Source organism: Mobula hypostoma, chromosome 19 (assembly GCF_963921235.1).
Source record: "Mobula hypostoma chromosome 19, sMobHyp1.1, whole genome shotgun sequence".
In the NCBI taxonomy this organism is placed as follows: domain Eukaryota; kingdom Metazoa; phylum Chordata; class Chondrichthyes; order Myliobatiformes; family Myliobatidae; genus Mobula; species Mobula hypostoma.
Window position 1 is genome coordinate 15,807,096 of NC_086115.1, and position 18,781 is coordinate 15,825,876.

Consider the following 18,781-nt stretch of genomic DNA (forward strand, 5'->3'; position numbering starts at 1 on the left):
GAACTCGAGCTGAATTGATTATCGATCCACCCAGTATAGATCATCCTGACAGGGAATTCAGTGACAGCTCTGTCATGTTACAACAGCAGTAAGGTTAGGGTGCCAGAGAGAAATATTTGATAGTCTGACATTCACAACCTGTTTTTAACTCAAGACACCCATGGAACGGAGTTATGTGAAGAAATGCCTAAAGAAACAGGAATTCTATGCTATCACCTGTTTTTGTGCTGGGCTGTGTGTTGCTGTGACACCATAGACCAGGAACAGAAAGTCGAATACACTGAGAAACTCTCCATTGTCCAGTCTGCCTGTGACAATTACATCGACTGAATGCGGGCGCGGGGGGCAGTCTGTAGCACCCTGGATCCTATAGCCATGCTCATATCCAAGATTCCAACCTCTCCCCACCACCCTCATTAACAGAGGCTGTTGAAGTGGCTACACTCTGAAGGGAAGCCTTTCCGGACTGAAAATCGCTTTCTTGCCAGAGCTGTCAAGGACTGAATGAACCGTATTCAGCAAGGCTAAAGGATTGATTGAGGATGAGCTTTAAGAGGAAGAAGAGTTCATGAAAAGGATTTTGATGTTCTGACTTAAGGGGGATCCAGTGGCCTTAAAAATATTGTCACAAACAAATGTTAGAAAGGGTGCAAGAAAATTCTGGAGACTGGTGAGTCTGCAACTGGTTCCCATAAGAAGAAGCAGAGGAAAGCTGAGAAAACCAATAGGGAAGAAAGGAATGGGAGGTAACAAAACCCTGAATGTCTTCAGGCTGGGTGTGCAGAGGTTGTTTCCTCCTCTGGCAGAATCTAGAACTAGGGTCACTGTGTAAAAGGTCAAACATTTGCTTAAATTGGTCATGGAGTCTTTGCAATTTTCTGAAGCAAATTTGGAATATTTGTCAGAGGAAGACATCCCTGATCAATGAGGGGGGAGACAAGAGTTACTGAGCGTAGACAGAAATTCCTTGGCATTGACATAGAGGATCTGTCCTGGGACCAGCACGTAACTGTCATCGTAAGTCATGACAGCACCCTTACTTTCTCTTAGAAGTTTGCATAGATTCGCATGTCACCTAAAATTTTGACGAATTTTAATAGAGAGATACACAATGAAGAGTACCCTAACTAGTTGTTACACAGCTGGTTGGGAACACCAATGCCCAGGAACAGAAAAGTCTAGAGAGTAGTGGATACAGCCTAGTCCATCCCAGGCAAAGGCCTTCCCACCATTGAGCACATTTACATGGTGCACTGCCACAAGAAAACAGCATCCATCATCTAAGACCCCCACCGTCCAAGCCATGACCTCGCTATTACCATTGGGCAGGAGGTATAGGAGCCTTAAGTCTCACATCATCAGACTCCTGAACTGGCATGGATAACTTCACTCATCTTAACTCAACTCCAAACTGATTCTACAACCTACAGACTCTACAACTCACGTTCTCGGTATCTTGTTAATCCTTGTTTATGTATAGTTTTTTGAAAGTTCTATTACTTTCTTTATCCCCCTGTAAATGCCTGCAAGGAAATGAATCTCAATGTGGTACATGGTTAATGTATACATACTTTGATAATAAATTTACTTTGAATTTTGAGAACTAAGGTTATAACTAACCATCATAGATCAGGCTTGGTGGGCTAAGTGGCATTTTGTTCCTAATGATGTATAATTGGAAGGAGACTTGTGAAATGTGGAGTGACTTGCACAGAAGAGGAGGCAAATGGCCTCTTTCTGTGCTATATTTTCCACACCGCTGTGACCCACGAACAGAGGAGACATTGGTTTACACAAGTGATGTGCATCACTCAGAAAGTAGCACACTGGTTCAGTGAAAAGATGGGCCAGAGAGTTTAGATTTAAGTTCAACTTTGCCATAGTCAGCAAGTGCAATTGCATGGACATGTAATGACTCTCTCGCCAGTGAAATGTTCCTCGTTGTACAGGACCAGCGGCAGCCCATTGAGCACAGTAAGCTCCCACACAAAGTGGGGAGGCTTCGTAATATAATGCTATTACAGCACCAACTGCAAGATTGGAGTTGATCCCTGCCGCTCTCTCTAAGGACTTTTTACGCTCTCCCCATGACTGCATGGGTTTCTTGCTGCATCCTAAAAATGTAAGTTGTGGGCATGTTATATTGCTGCCAGGAGCACAGCAACACTTGTGGCTTCCCCCAACACAATCTTTGCAAACAACGTATTTCGCTGTATGTTTCAATGTACATGTGACAAATAAAACTAATCTCTAATCTTTCTTTATCTTTATGATACTGAGGAGTTACTCCGGGGAGAAAAAACATGACGAGGTCAGGAGGGAAAGTTGAATGACCTCTTCTCAGGGAGAGTGAGGTGAATCGTCCTGTTCACTGAGAGAATTATGCATTTGCTTTAACGATGAATTGAAGAGCAGTGCCTCTGGAGGTTGGGTGCTTCCTTGGAGCAGCATTCTGCATTGTGCCTTTGTGTATCTACAATGTGATTGAACCCAAATTCTTCCCAGTTTGAGGCAAGACAACAAAACCCATCAAACCACCTTGGCACCACCAGCAGAGTGCTTCTGATGAGGCAACGACAACTGGTATCCATAGGGCGGGAGTGGTCACCCAACATACCTGGAGAGTCTTTGACTGTCTCTTGTCCCAGAGACGGACAACGCCGTAGTGTGAGGAGCCGCTGGCAATCATGAAGTTTCCATCGGTCTGCAAGCAGTAGAGGGCGCTATCATGTGGTTCTTCCCACTCCATCACACAGCGCCTGGAAACGAGCACACAAAAGGCTGGACCAGAGGCAGCATCACACCAAGCACCGAAAACAGCACTGATAGCATTGTCAATCCCAGAAGTTGCACATGGCCCATAAACATCCACTGTACTCACCAACCATAACTACCTATGGGAGCGCCTGGGAGGCAGACAGGAAAGGGGAAGTGGGATGATGTGGGGAAGACAGACAGTACAGGTGATGGTGAGAAACAAAAGTTTAGGAATATAAATGAAATAAGGGAAGTTGGCCATCTGGCCTCTCCAACCTGCTCTACCAATCAGTGTGTTTTCAACTGACTTAACTTTTGCTTCACCAAGCCCTACTGCTCAGGATTCCCTGTAATAACAACATCTGTCCACATCAATTTTAGATAAATTTCTCCCTGGGTAGAGAATTTCACATTCGCAACCATCAAAAAAGTAATTTCTCCTCACGACTCATCCTGATTCTGAAACCATACTTCTTCCATGACACAAAAAAATTTTAAATAAAATCATCACCCATTCTCCCAAGTTTCTGAGTATCAACCCAGCCTCCCAACTTCTTTACAAGACAACTCTATTATTTAGAGATGGTTCACTCTACAAGGAAAGAGGTTTTGAAAGAATACAAAGATGGTACTGATATAGTAAGGAACTTTGTAAGAATACAAGACAGAATAAGTAGCAACACAAAAGGCACAGAAAGAACTCAGCAACAGGTTAGGCAGCATCCGCAGAGAGAAATGGACAGTTAACTGATGAAACACTTCAACCTGAAATGTTAACTGTCCATTTCTCTCTACAGGATGCTGCCTGACCTGCTGAATTCCTCCAGAATTTTTTGTGTTACTCCAGATTCCAACATCTACAATCTCTTGTGTCTCCAACACAGAATACCTGACATCTTAATGCACCTTTCACAATCTATATGTAACACTCGCTTCACCTATCGGCTTAATATAGGGGGTGATAACCCCTTGCCCAGCCAAAATTAAGAAACCTTGATTGGGTGGATGCTGCGCGATGTGTCTCCTGTTACAAATCAGTACCCCAAAATAATAAACAGTACACAATATGCGATTAAACGATTAAGCTTTATAACTCTTACTTTGACTATATGGTTAGTAGAGAAACGAAATATAAAAGAAAAAAGGCCCAAATCTTATTAAACAGTCTGTGCACAAAGTTGGAGCTCACTCACAGGCCGATCGGTCCCCCTCGACCTCCTCTGATCATCGCTGCCCTTCAGACCCTCGCTCCAAGTCCACCCCGTCCGGCGGTCTATCAAATCTCTCCACTTGCGTCTTCTCTCCTCATCTCTCTCTTTCTCTCCCTTTGGCAAAAGCCCGCAAAATCAACTGCTTCCAGATTCACAAGGCAGGGCAACAAAATCCTGATTGGCTAACATGCAGCCACAATCCTGTTATCTCCAGCCATAACCCAAACATTGCTGCTACAGAGAAACTGTTACTTAAGCAGTGAACATTACAAAAAAACCATTACATTAGCAGCAAAACCTTACAATGCATTACACTTTCCCCCCACCAAATTTAGTCATGTCCTCATGACGTTGAGATAGTTCGCCAACCCTTCCTGCAAAACATAAAGCCCAACCCAGGTGCAAAAGGCAGTGACATAGCTCCCCAAAACAATAGAGGTCATGCCCTGTTCCCCATGTGCTACATAGGCCAACCTATCCGGTGATCTCCTAATTCTCTGAGATCGCCGTACCTCCTCACCTAACTCTTCTGGCTCAGACGCTACTGGGGATATTTCGGGCCTAGTTGGCGAGTCCTGCCCCGATCTATCACTCGTGTCCCCCTGCAACTCGGAGAGCTCTGTCCCGTGCCCAGGCCCTGCTTCCTCTCCTTCAGTGTCCTGCTGTAACCCAGGCTGCCCACAGATAGCACCCACCCCCCCAGCTTCACCTGACTCAGTGGGAAAAGGGCCAGGAGTCTCTTCCTCAATCAGTGGGGAGCTAACAAAAGGCAGCATGTATCACACATCCAGATCATCATCCTCCGAATCAGTATCCCTCTCATGGGCGGGGCCCAGCCCAGCCTCTCCTGCCGTGGGCCCTGCAGTTGCCCCGTGTTTTCGCAGAGTCCTCTTACTAGGTGTAGGCTCCAGGTTGGGCTCTGGGTCTACCTGCACCTCTTGACCCGGGGCAACAGGTGGTTCCAATGGAGAATCTTGACAGGCCCATTCCCCTCCTCTGGTTTCACCCGGAAAACTGGTAGGTTTGGCATCTGACTCTCCACCACATAGGGTGTGGCTGCCCAGTGGTCAGCCAACTTGTGCTTTCCAGGTAGCCCCAAATTCCTTATGAGGACTCGGTCTCCTGGCAGGAGTTGGGAGAACCTCACTTTTTGATCATACCTCCTCTTATTTCCTCGATTCTGCTTGGTGGCCGCGACCCCAGCCAATTCCTAAGCCCTTTTCAGCTCTCTCCTCATATCAGACACATACTTCAGATAAGGCTTCGGTGGTAAGTCACCCTCGTCAGTTCCAAAACAAAGGTCAATGGGCAACCTTACCTCGCACCCGAACATCAGATAATATGGCGAGTATCCAGTAGCTTCATTTCATGTACAGTTGTAAAAATGAACCTGATGCCCAATATGTTGACTCCACCTGCTCTTCTTGCTGATCTCCAGGGTCCCGAGCATGTCTAGCAAGGTCCAATCAAACCTCTCAGGCTGGGGATCGCCCTGCGGATGATAGGGCGTGGTCCTCGACTTCTCAACCCCAAGCATGCCCATTAACTCATAGATGAGTCTGCTCTCAAAGTCCCGACCCTGGTCACTATGTATCCGCCTGGGAAGGCCATAATAAACAAAATACTTCTCCCATAACACTTTTGCCACCGTAGTCACCCTCTGGTCCTTGGTAGGAAAAGCCTGAGCATATCTGGTGTGGTGGTCCGTGATGACTAAGACATTCGCCATGTTGCTGGCATTGGGTTCTATGGGCAGGAAATTCATACGCACCAGGTCCAGGGGCCCTGCACTCTGCAACTGGGACAAAGGAGCTGCCCGCGTAGGCAGTGTCTTCCTCCATATGCAGCGAATGCACAACTTGCAGTATTCTTCAACCTCCGACTTCATTTGGGGCCATTAAAACTGGTCTCTGAGCAATCCATAGGTCTTTTCCACCCCCAAATGTCCAGAACCATCATGAAGTGACTCAATGCAATTCTCCGATACTTCTCGGGCAGAACCAGCTGGCAACGCTGAGGTCGGTCCAGATCGGTATAAGATCTGGTTCTTCAACTCCAACCGAGGACATTCTTTCAGTAATGGAGGCACCGATGCGTGTTCTGTCTTCTCCACCTGAGCCATGTCTCCCTTTTCAACTGCAGACCAAATAGTGCCAGTGCCTGGATCATCTCGCTGAGTAGCTGACACTTCCCCAGAACTCAATTCTGGCAGCTGATTTGTCTTCGGAGCAGTCAGGTTACAGTAAATTTGGGGTACGGTGTCATCAGAAGCCCCCAATTGATCCACTGCTCGATCCGGCCTCTCCTTTTCCTCTGCCTTCACGGTGATGGCAAACTGACACATGGCCTTCACCCCCGGGGCAGGAATGCTCTCCCACGCCTTGTCCCTGACCAGTCCCTCATACGCCCGTCGGGACAAAGCATCAGCATCAACCTTCTGGCTCCCCGGCCGGTACTTCAGGCTGAAATCATAGGCAGACAACGCTGCCAACCACCGACGGCCGATGGCATCCAATTTCGCCGAGGTCAGGATATAAGTTAGAGGGTTGTTGTCCGTCCTCACCTCAAACTTGGCCCCGTACAGATAGTCACTCAGCTTATCCACCACTGCCCATTTCAATGCCAGGAATTCCAACTTGTGCGTGGGATAGTTTCTCTTGGAGGGTGACAAACACCACAGGCCTCAACCTGGTGTCCTGATCCTGATACAGGACGTCCCCTAAACCCTTTCGGCTGGCATCTGTGTGCAGTACATACGGCCATCGGGGGTCCGCAAAAGCCAGCACCGGCGCCTGGGTCAGCAACTCCTTCAGCGACTGAAAACCCTCCTCACATTTTACATCCCACCTCTGTCCAAAGGGTCCAACGGGTTTAGATATTCTCCACCCTCCTGTCCTTTATTTCCCCTCCCTTTCTTCCCCAAGGGAGGGTAACCACACAGGAGCTGATTCAAGGGGTGACTCACTTTGGCGTAGCCTTTCATGTATCTCCAATAATAACCACAGAACCCAAGGAACGAGCACAGAGTGCCCACAGTCTGGGGCCTTGGCCAAGTGGTCACTGTTTCTACCTTAGCCGGGTCTGTTACTACTCCATATCATGAGATTATGTGTCCGACATAGCTAACGAACGTTTGGCAGAACTGGCACTTGTCCAGGGAAAGTTTTAACCCTCCAGCTTTCAGGCGGCTGAGCACCTTCAGTAGTCTTGCTTCATGTTCTTCCAAGGTGGATCCAAACACTATGAGGTCATCCAAATACACCAACACCTCAAGCCAGTTTACATCCCCCACCATCTTCTCCATGACCCACTGGAAGGTTGTAGGGGCTCCCGATATGCCCTGGGGCATCCTTTCAAACTGGAAGAATCCCAGGGGACATATAAATGCCATCTTCTCTTTGTCAGCCTCACTCATTGGGATCTGGTAACAGTCACTTCTCAAATCCAGCACACTGAACCACTTCGCACCACTCAGACAAGCTAGCATGTTTTCCACCCTCGGGACCGTATACTGGTCAGGGACGGTGCACCTGTTCAGAGTCCTATAGTCCACACATATGCGTACCTTCCCGTTCTTCTTCCGGGCCACTACTACTGGGGATGCATAGGGGCTTCTGGACTCAGTGATGATCCTAGCTTCCTTCAACTTACACAAATGCTGCCACACGTATTCCACGTCGGCAGGGGCCAGTCGCCGCGACCTCTCTCTAAACGGGGTATCTCGGTCATCCGGATAGTGTGACGAGTGCTCTTGGAGCAACCCACGTCAAACTCGCCAACGGAAAAGACACCTTCCAGCTTCAACATCATCTCTACCAGCCTCCTCTTCCAATCCGGCGGCACCGGTGAGTACCCGAAGTTGAATGACTCAACGGTCAACTTTCCCCCTTTTCCAATCGTTTCTCCCCGGCGTGCCTCACAGGGGCACTAGACATTACCGTCACTGGGAACAAATGTGCCAAAGACATCCCCCACTTGAAGGTGACCTCCCTCTTCGTAGTGTTCCTGACGATCACTGCCATCCAGTTCCCCTGTACAACCGGGGGCTTCTGCAGTCCGGGCCTCACCAGTAGCCCAGCAAGAAATCCCGACTCCCCCTCATGGTCTTCCGGAGCATCCACTAAGAGGGCTTGGCCTTCAGGAACTCTGGGAAATCTGGGGGTCCCCATCACTCTCACTACTTCCCTGGGCCGTACCACCATTGGCTTTGACTGGGTGAACCACACAGTCCCTTGTCTAAATTCAGTATCCGGCCCAATGCTGCCACGCACTTCCTCAAAAGCAGCTCGAAACCCCGGGTGCACGGACAATGTCCCCAAAAAGCTCTCACCAGCCTTCTCCTGGCAGGCCTCCATGAGCCTCTTCACAAGAGGGGTGTTGGTCCCCACCAGAACTGAAACGCTACCCGTCTCAACAGGGTCCGGACAAACCAGCGCTAAAGTATCAAGAGTCTCAGACACTCCCACATCAGCCTCCGAGAACTGCAGTTTCATTGACAAATAACCTTCGTATGGATAATCACTGGCCCTGAGAGCCCAGGTCTCCAGTGCACTGAATGGTGTCAAGGGTAAATGCTTCAGATACGGGTTGTAAAACGAACGGTACAGCAACGTGACTTGCAACCCAGTGTCGAGTATGGCTTTAGCATAAATACCCTCTGTCCGTTGCGACACACTGGAGCATGGTCCCACTAAGCCTTCAGGAATTGGGCCTTTTGCTTTCGGGAGTTCCTTGGTACATTGCTGGGACCGTGTTCCCCCAGACACCAGGCCGTTCCCTCACCGGCTCTCCACTCAGTTTTCCCAACGACTCTCCCTGCTGAGGTATCCAGGGGCTCACTCTCCTTCTGGCGTGACACCTGCTGCCAGCAGCCCTCCACATTGTTCGTCCCCTTGGGGGATCTGCCCCCCCATCAGCTCCATCATATGGGGGGTCACACTCACTGATAACAGCCGACGTATCTCCCTTCTCAACTCTGCTGCAATCTCCTCTACCGCTCCCCAGGGTAGGCAATCTGTGGTCACTTCACCGCAGGGGACTACTATCGAGGACTGTACCCTGCTGACGGGGTCCTCCCGCGCCTCCACCACGTTCTCCTCTTTCCATACCTCTCTGATCAGCTCAACAAAAGGTGGAGGGGGGCGCGTCTTATGAGACTGTCGGAGACCCCACGCAATCTGGTCATGGGACTGGGTGCCCCGGTCATCTGGTCCATTCTTAACTGATCCACCTCAGCCGCCTGAATGACCCCTCTGCGCCACAAGCAATTTAGCTGCCTCTCTAGCCGAAAAATATAAGCAGAAGGCTTCTCCCCCTTCTCTTAACGCACGTTTTGAACCCCCACCAGGAGCTCTATGGGCCTTCCAGTCGGACCAAAAGCATTGTCCAGTGCTTGCAGATAATTGACAGCTGTCACTACGGGATAATTTAACCTGACAGTTCTGACGTCAGCGGCCCGACCATTGAAACTTTCAACCAATCTCTGTCGCTTTTCATCATCCGAGCACTGCCACTCATCTAACAACTGAGAGGCCCGTTCTGCCCACGTCTCATACTCCTCCTCCCCTTTAGGGGTGGGCATTATTCCAGAACATAGGTGGAGCCTGCCATAGCTGGGACTTGACTCTGATTTTTCCATTTATTCGCCAGAGAAGTAAGGGTGGATACTACCTCAGAATTCTCACTCTTCACTGGGGGACATGGACAAATTAGACATTCCAAATCCGACCACTCTTTCCCCTCACTCCTCAGAAATGATAGAACCCTGTCTTTGAAATCTCTGCCCCCAGCTACCTCAGCGCTGGTCTGCATTAAAACGAGAGCTGCGCCCGCCATTTTATCAAACCTCTGCTCACAATTGCAACTTTAGCAGTACTTAACAGGCGAATTCACAATTCATCCGGAGTACAAATATCTGCCCCACTGGTTCATTGCTCAGGGTAATCACACAGCATCCAACGGAATCAATTCTGAATGTAGCCCCCACAATTGTAACACTAGCTTCGCCTAGCGGCTTAATATAGGGAGTGATAACCCCTGCCCAGCCAAACTTAAGAAATCTCGATTGGGTGGATGCTGCGTGATGCGTCCCCTGTTACAAATCAGTACCCCGAAATAACAAACAGTACATAATGTGCGATTAAACGATTAAGCTTTATAACTCTTACTTTGACTATACGGTTAGTAGAGAAATGAAATATAAAAGAAAAAGGGCCCAAATCTTATTAAACAGTCTGTGCACAAAGTTGGAGCTCATTCACAGGCTGATCGGTCCCCATTGACCTCCTCCAATCTTCGCTGCCCTTCGGACCCTCGCTCTAAGTCCACCCCGTCCGGTGGTCTATCAAATCTCTCCACTCACGTCTTCTCTCTTCATCTCTCTCTCTCTCCCCCCCTCTGGCAAAAGCCCGCATAATCAACTGCTTCCAGATTCACAAGACAGGGCAACAAAATCCTGATTGGCTAACATGCAGCCACAATCCTGTTATCTCCAGCCATAACCCAAACATTGCTGCTACAGAGAAACCGTTACTTCAGCAGTGAACATTACAAAAAAACCATTACATTAGCAGTGAAACCTTACAGTGCGTTACATATACAGTTAAATTTTTCTGAAATGTAGTTACTGTAATATTCAGGAAGCATAAATGTCAAAGTGTCCAATGTAAGATCTCTTTGCAAACAATGTGATGGTGACCCCTTAACCTGAGGGTTAAGGGGTAAATATTGGCCAAGACAATGGGAGTAACTCTATTGACTACATCCACCAAACAGAGAGATAAGGACCTCAAATTCAAATCTCAAAAAAAAAAATACAGCACTCAAGGGAGGTTAGATCAGAAATAAACAGGATAAGGTCATTCAGCCCCTCACGCTGCTGTCATTCAATAAAATCATGGCTGATCACTCTGTCACTTCCTGCATCAACCTCATATCCTTGGATTTCCTTTCTGTCTAAAAATCGGTCATCTTTCTTGAGTATACTTAGTGACTGAGAGTCCACAGGCTTCCAACTAGAGAATTCCTCAGAATCACCACACTTTGTGAAGAAACCAGTCCATTTGGATACATGACTTCAAGTTGAAGATTTCCTAGTGAAATCTCCTTCCTACATCTATCCTCACAGTCCTCTTTAAGAGGAGGAGAAGATGGCGGTGCGACACAGCGCGCGCAGCCACTCCGGTGAATGATATCTGTAATCTGTCAAGTAGGGGACCAAGCACAATTCTGATTTGATGGAGACAGACGTGACAGTACAGAGGAACATCTGGTGAAATTTCTGAAATGCCCGCTTCGCTGCCGCTGTTACTGTGGGGTCCGGAATCTCCGGAGGGTAAGGCCCCGAATCCTCGGCTTTGCTTATTTCGGCGGCTGGAGCGAGTTCGAAGGCGCTCAGCAGAGGATGGCGCTCAGGAGGCTGTATCGGAGGGGCTGGTCGGAGGCTCGAAGTTTTCGGATGGATGGACTCAGTGTCAGCTGTGGTCAGGTGCTTCCAATGCATCGGCAGTTGTCGGTGCCTGGAGGTTTATGGCAGGGAGTTTCTCCTTTTGCTGCCTGCTATCGGGGACTCAGGGGTCGATCGACTCGGAACTTTGAGACTTTTTTTTACCGTGCCCATGGTCTGTTCTTTATCAAGTTATGGTATTGCTTTGCACTGCTTTAACTATATGTTATAATTATGTGGTTCTGTCAGTGTGAATTTGTCCTGATTTTCTGTGATATCACTCTGGAGGAACATTGTATCATTTCTTAACGCATGCATGCATTTCTAAATGACAATAAACGAGGACTGAGTGTTCTCATAATCTAATTTTGTTAGTTTAAATGTCAATTTTTATTCTCCTGAACTCTGAGAAAAGGTTTAATCTACTCAACCTACCTTCATATTATAAGGCTGACATCCCAGGAACCAGTTTGGTGAGTCATTCTACAGTAATTACATAATTTTTTAGGTAAATAAAACTGTGCACAACATTCCAGGTGCAGCCTCATCAGGGCCTTGTATAACTGCAGTAAAACGGCTTTACTCTTGCAGTGAAGGCCCACACCATTTATCTTCCTAACTGCTTGCTACACCTGTATGCTGGTCTTCAGTGATTGTACTACTACACCCGGCTCCCTTTCAACATCAACATCACAATCCCTTAACATTTAAAAAGAAGACAGTATTTCTGTTATTTCTACCAAACACAGACACAGCAAACAGGTGCAGGGGAGGCCATTTAGTCCCACAACCTGTTCCTCCATCTCATCCCCATCTCTTCCCGAACCCTTTGAGATCTTTTGTGTTGTGAAATCTCTTGTATTCTTAAATATATTTCAGAACTTCTGCAACAGACAATTCTACTCTGAACCACCCCGATATCAGCCTGTCTAACTCTGTTAGACTTCTGTTCCTGTCCACTGTATTTCTTCTCAATCTTACATGTACATCTGATTACAGATCAAGGACCCATCCTCTCATACTATCCCTGCCATCTAAGGAATAAGTCTTGTGAACCTTTCTGCATTTTCTCAATGACTAGTCTCATTTTTTAAGAACACAGAATATTACAGTACAGTACAGGCCCTTCAGCCTGTGAGGCTGTGCTAATCTAACCCTTCCCTCCCACATACCCCTCCATTATTCTATCATCTATGTGCCTATCTAAGAGTCCCTTAAATGTCCTTAATGTATCTGCTTCTACTACCACCACCTGGCAGGGCATTCCAGACACCTACTACCCTCTGTGAAAAGAACTTACCTCTAATATCCCCTCTATACTTTCTTCCAATCACATGTCCAGTCTATATTTGCCTCTTATCTTCTTCTACTCCTCTATAAAGTCACCTCTCATCCTCCTTCAATCCAGAGGGAAAAGCCCTCACTTGCTCAACTTATTCTCATAAGACATGCTCTCTAATCCAGGTAGCATCCTGGTAAATCTGCACGCACTCTCTACAGCTTCCACACATCCTTCCTATAATGAAGTGACCAGACCGGAACGCAATATTCCAATTGCAGTCTGACCGGGGTTTTATAGAGCTGCAACATTACCTTGCTGCTCTTGAACTCAATACCCCGATGAAAATCAACACAATGTTGGAGGGATGGAGGAATTGAGGGATGTGGGAAAGTGGTATGGAAGAGGAGTTCAGGTCAGTGTGGAGCAATCATAATCACAGTGAGGAGCTGCTGGCCTCCTGATATAATTTGTCCTGTGTCCTCAGGGTAGGGGTCGTGTTCCCAGGCTCAGGGTGCTCTTGTCCTCGGTGGTGGAAGGTATCAGGGTGGTCCTAATGAACTGCTGCAAAATCCCAGTCTGACTTGGTCAACACACGTTACATTCAGTGGAAAACAGAAGCCAACCAATATACCAAGTTACAGCTTTGATTAGTTTTACACATTGTAGAACTTTACAGATTGTAGAACCAAAAACTGATGAGCTGAGAACTTTACACTGAAAATTGTGGGCATACTATGTTGGTGCTGGAAAGTGTGGTGATACCTGCGTGTCATCAGCATATCCTTTGGTTCTGTTCATTATTAATGCAAATGACATATTTCATTGTACGTTTCAACGTATTTGTGAAAAATAAATGAGTCTGAACTGGAATCTGAATTTCCACCCATTTGTGCACTACCACCAGGTGGCAACAGTATCCCATGAACAGAAAGAATCACAACGCTAACAAGCACAACCACAGCTCGCATAGTGCCAGGATCACTAAAGCAGTAACACAGGTGGCCTCCCAATTGTCCCTAGTTATACAGCTACCTTTCAACTCCCAGTCACTGTTCACAATTCCTTTACACTCCCAGTCACTGTTCACAATTCCTTTTTACCCTCAGTCAGAATAATCAAGAATCAATAACCTGATAGTTTCAAAATCTGTTCTTCATGTTTAGATAGGATTTTTAAAGATAGCTTGAACCACCCAATTCCCTCCCTAACACCGTCACCACCCCATATCCCTCCCTTACACCATCACAACCCCATTTCACCTCACTTACACTGTCATAACCCCATATCCCTCCCTTACACTGTCACCACCCCATATCACCTCCCTTACACCGTCACCACCCCATATCACCTCCCTTACACCGTCACCATCCCATACTCCTCCCTTACACAATCACGACCCCATATCACCTCCCTTACTCCGTCACCATCCCATACTCCTCCCTTACACTGTCACCATCCCATATCACCTCCCTTACACAATCACGACCCCATATCACCTCCCTTACTCTGTCACCACCCCATATCACCTCCCTTACACAATCACGACCCCATATCACCTCTATTACACCGTCACAACCCCATATCACTTCCCTTACACTGTCACAACCCCGTTTCACCTCACTTACACCATCACCACCCCGTATCCCTCCCTTACATCGTCACGACCCCATATCCTTCCCTTACACCATCACCACCCAATTCCCTCCCTAACACCGTCATCACCCCATATCCTTCCCTTACACCGTCACAACCCCATATCCCTCCCTTACACAATCACGACCCCATATCACCTCTCTTACTCCGTCACCACCCCATATCCCTCCCTTACACCATCACAACCCCATATCACCTCTATTACACTGTCACAACCCCATATCCCTCCCTTACACCGTCACAACCCCATATCACCTCCCTTACACCGTCACCACTCCATATCCCTCCCTTACACCATCACCACCCCATGACCCTCCCTTACACCGTCACCATCCCATGTCCCTCCCTTACACCGTCACCACTCATATCCCCTTCTTACACCACCAATACCATGTACCTTCTCTCTTACATCAACGCCCCACATCACACTACCTAACGTCACCATCCCTTAAACATTCACTGTCCGTCTTGCACTCCTGTACACTGTCACTGCCTCATATCACAATTGCTTACACCATCACCACCCCATATTCTCTCCGCAATTCCGCTACCGTCCATATTCCCTCCTTTACCCTGTTCTCCGACCCAGTTCACACTCTCTTAACTACACTCTATTTATTCCTGTTTGGGAATAGTCACATATTCCACACTGGCAATATTGGCTGTGGCCATGAATCACCAGGAGAAAAGCACCAATTTGTGAATGGATGCAAATGGCTGGGGGCAGAGAGGAGATGAGGTTCTTACCTGGTGCTGGCCCTCACATCCCACTGCCTGATGTAGGCGTCGTACCCACAGGTCAGCACCACCGAGGGGCTCTCATACACAATGTCCAAGACTCCAGCTCCCCTTCGAAAGTCGGACCCCAGGCTGGTCTCCAGCTGCCCGCTGAAAGAGATCAGGAGGTTATATGCTAAGGGCACTCGGAAAGAAAGTCGGGCATTTTAACTCAGGATATTACAGCCAGAGAAGACTTTTCTGAGACAGTATGGGAAGTCTAGGAATGGTGAGACTCAGTCTGTGCACAGCAAGATTCCCCAACAACAAAGAAACTGATCTGATCCTCTACTACATAGTAATAGAACAATACACCATTGGGACAGCCCCTCAGCCCAAAATGTCTATGCTGACCATGATGCAGCTTGGGTTTATTTTACCAATTAATATAAACTCAGCTATTAAATACCTATACTGAAAACTTCCACTATATTGAACATATCAATTCATTCATCACATTAGCCATCTGTGCAACAAGGACAGTAACTGTGGTTCTTCCATTTGATCCTCTTTCTAGTCTCATTGACACATGTCAAGAACTAAATAAAGACAAGGATTATAAACACAAGAGATTCTGCAGATGCTAGAAATCCAGAACAACACCTGCACAAAATGCTGGAGGTGCTCAGCAGGTCGGGCAGCACCTACAGAGAGGAATAAGCAGTTGACGTTTCAGCCAGAGGCCCTTCATCAGCACAGACAAGGACGAAGATTAAGTTCATCTGTCATTTGCACATTGAAACATTGTGAAATGCATCAGCTGCATCAATGTCAAACACAGTTTGAGGATGTAGGAAACACACACAGTCATGGGGAGAACAAACAAACTCCGGCAGGAAATGAACCCTGGTCACTGGCACTGTGAGGTGTTACACTACCGTGCTGCTCCTACCACATTACTGAGAAATCACATCACATCACTCACTCAGTTCATAACACGGGGGTAGCATTTATCAAGCACCCCGATGGCCGAAGACTGGAGACTGGACGCTGTTCTGCAGTTGAAACACTGTTTGTGCGGGCGCTTGTTCTGTGTTATTCTGCTGAACACTGTGGTACTGGAACCTGTGGTGACACTTGCGGGCTGCCCCCAGCACATCCTCGGGTGTGTTGGTTGTTAATGCAAACGATGCATTTCACTGTGTTTCTATGTACAGGTGATAAATAAACGGATCCTGGAGATCTTGAAGCAACCCGCCACCTGTGTCTGTCTATTGCTTTTCCTGGATGCCGCCTGACCTGTTGAGTTCCTCCTGCATTTTGTGTGTGCTTCTCTGGACTTCCAGCATCTGCAGAATCTCTTGTGTTGAATTAGTCTGATTCATGAACAGGATATGGATGTCACTGAGCAAGGCCAGCGTTTCTTTCCCATTCATAATCACCCTTCCTCCATCTGCCTTCTCAGCCTGCTGGTGAAGCTGCTCCCACGGCGCTGGTGGGGAGGGGGTTCCACAATTCTGCACCAGAAGGAACAGTGACAGATTTCCATGTCAGGTCTGAGTGTAGCTTGGAGGGGAGAGCAGTAGACTCATGGACGTTTATGATTTGCTGCTCCATTGCAAGTCTTCAAAGCACGCCAACCATGAAGTGTTTAAAATCTTCTCTTCGATGGGAAGTCAGATATACCCTCTCACTGCTTCCCCTCTGTGAAATTCACCTCTCACCTGCCAGCTTGTACTTCTCCTCCCCACCAACCCCCACCTTCTTATTCTGGAATCTTCCCTCTTCCTTGCAAGTCCTGAAGGGTCTCGGCCCTAAACGTCGACTGTACTCTTTGCCATAGATGCTGCCCGACCTGCTGAGTTCCTCCAGCATTTTGTGTGTGTTGCCCATCACCTGTGGCTGAGGGAGGGCACATGTGATGGATTGTATCAGGATTCAAGATTATTTACTGTGGGCAGCACAGCAGCATTGTGATTAACACAATGCTTTACAGTACCAGCAACCTGGGGTCAATTCCCTCCGCTGCCTGTAAGGAGTCTGTACGTTCTCCCCGTGACTACGTGGGTTTCCTCCGGGTGCTCCGGTTTCCTCCCACAGTCCAAAGATGTACTGGTTGGCAGGTTAATTAGTCATTGTAAATTGTCCCATTATTAGGTTAGGGTTAACTCGGGAGGTGCTGTATCTCAATAGATTATTTATCATGTGTACCTCAAAACACGTGTTGTTTAATGACCAACACAATTTAAGGATGTGCTGGGGGCAGCCTGCAGTGGTCACCACACATTCTGGCACCAACACAGCATTCCCACAATGTTCAGCACTACAACACAGCACACAACAAAACAGGGCCCATTCCTCCCTCCCACACTCACACATGGACAGTTCCCCAACTGCAGGACTGGCCATTCCCCAAAGCTCGATAAATGCTAACCCTGGCCCACGATATTCTGAACTCAGTGAGTGATGTGTAACTCCTCACGGATGCCAGTGGCTAGTGTAACAGGGTTCAATTCCAGCCAAACGCAAAACGCTGGAGGAACTCAGCAGGTCAGGTAGCATCTATGGAAAGTCATAAACAGCCACAGGTGATAGGTTGTTTCAAGATTATTTATTACATGTACATCGAAACACACAGTGAAATGCATCATTTGTGTTAACAATCAACACAGTTTGAGGATGGCTGGGGGCACATCCTTAGGTTAGGCTGACTGAAGGAAGACATGTTACAGGGCGATGGTGAATGACACTGATAAAAGTTTGCAAACAGTCTAAAGAGAAAGCCTGCTGCACAGGGTGAGAAAAGAAAATAGTGACTATTTAATCTGACTGACCTGGTATATCGGCAGGGTCAGACTTTATTAAGATGGAGACCACACCAAAAGTGGAGCAGAGCAGAGAATAAAGGCCAGGCAATGTTCAAAAATAAATACACACCTTTGTCCGGGGGAACGGTTCGCAAAAGGAGTTTATTAGTTGAAGCAAAGTGCTGGAGATCTAACGGAGCGGCCCAACACAGGCCAAGCAGAGACTAACTACACTCCTCTGATCACAGCTAGCCACACGCTGGGGTAGACCTGCTCCTCACTCGCTTTGCAAAGGGCAGATTATTTAGAGTAACAATTTCTTTGTCAATGTTCAGTTCTCCCCTTGGCCATGACTGTGCATGACTACATTGCATCTCGATACCTTGCCCCCGGCAACCAGCTAAAGCAGCTAGGCCGACCCTAGCAACAGCCTCTTGTAAGCATCCCTTGACAAGCTTTATCGTCAAGTAGTTTGACTAATCCTTGACATTAACCTGGAGTGGAGTGTTATTGTGTCGCAGATTCTCAACTCTGGAGGTGACCCAAAACCCACCAGAATCAAGATTTTAACCCTTCCTTCCCCGCTTTATTCATAGGGATGATTTTGGGGACAGAGTGAGGAGTTAGTTAGGGGTCAGGTTAGGGGTTTAGGGACAGGAATGAGGGGGGATTCAGGCAAGAATCCAGGTTGGAGTACTCCGGGGTTGAAGGCCAGTGATCCCTGCGGGATGTTGAGGCTGCAAGCACGGTCAGTGAGCCCTGTGGACAAGGGTTGGTGATTTCCCAAGCCAGCCAGTCCTCACTGGTCAACAGGTTCTGGCATCGGATGTCTGTGTGGGCAGGAGGCATGAGGGCCAGTGAACTCCTAGATCGGTGAGTCCCAAGGTCGGAGATCCTTGCGAGGCCAAAG

The 18,781-nt window shown here is 47.7% G+C and overlaps 1 protein-coding gene across 1 annotated transcript in view; it reads right to left on the bottom strand.

Annotated features, from left to right (window-relative positions):
- The window catches only part of fbxw4 (F-box and WD repeat domain containing 4), a 170,676-nt gene that overhangs the window by 1,842 nt on the left and 150,053 nt on the right, over window positions 1–18,781 (bottom strand). Inside the window, exons 7-8 of the mRNA XM_063071423.1 lie at window positions 15,095–15,235; window positions 2,618–2,759 (exon numbers count right to left, since the gene is read on the bottom strand). Coding sequence (XP_062927493.1) covers window positions 2,618–2,759; window positions 15,095–15,235 — 283 coding nt within the window. The remainder of the gene's footprint in view (window positions 1–2,617; window positions 2,760–15,094; window positions 15,236–18,781) is intronic.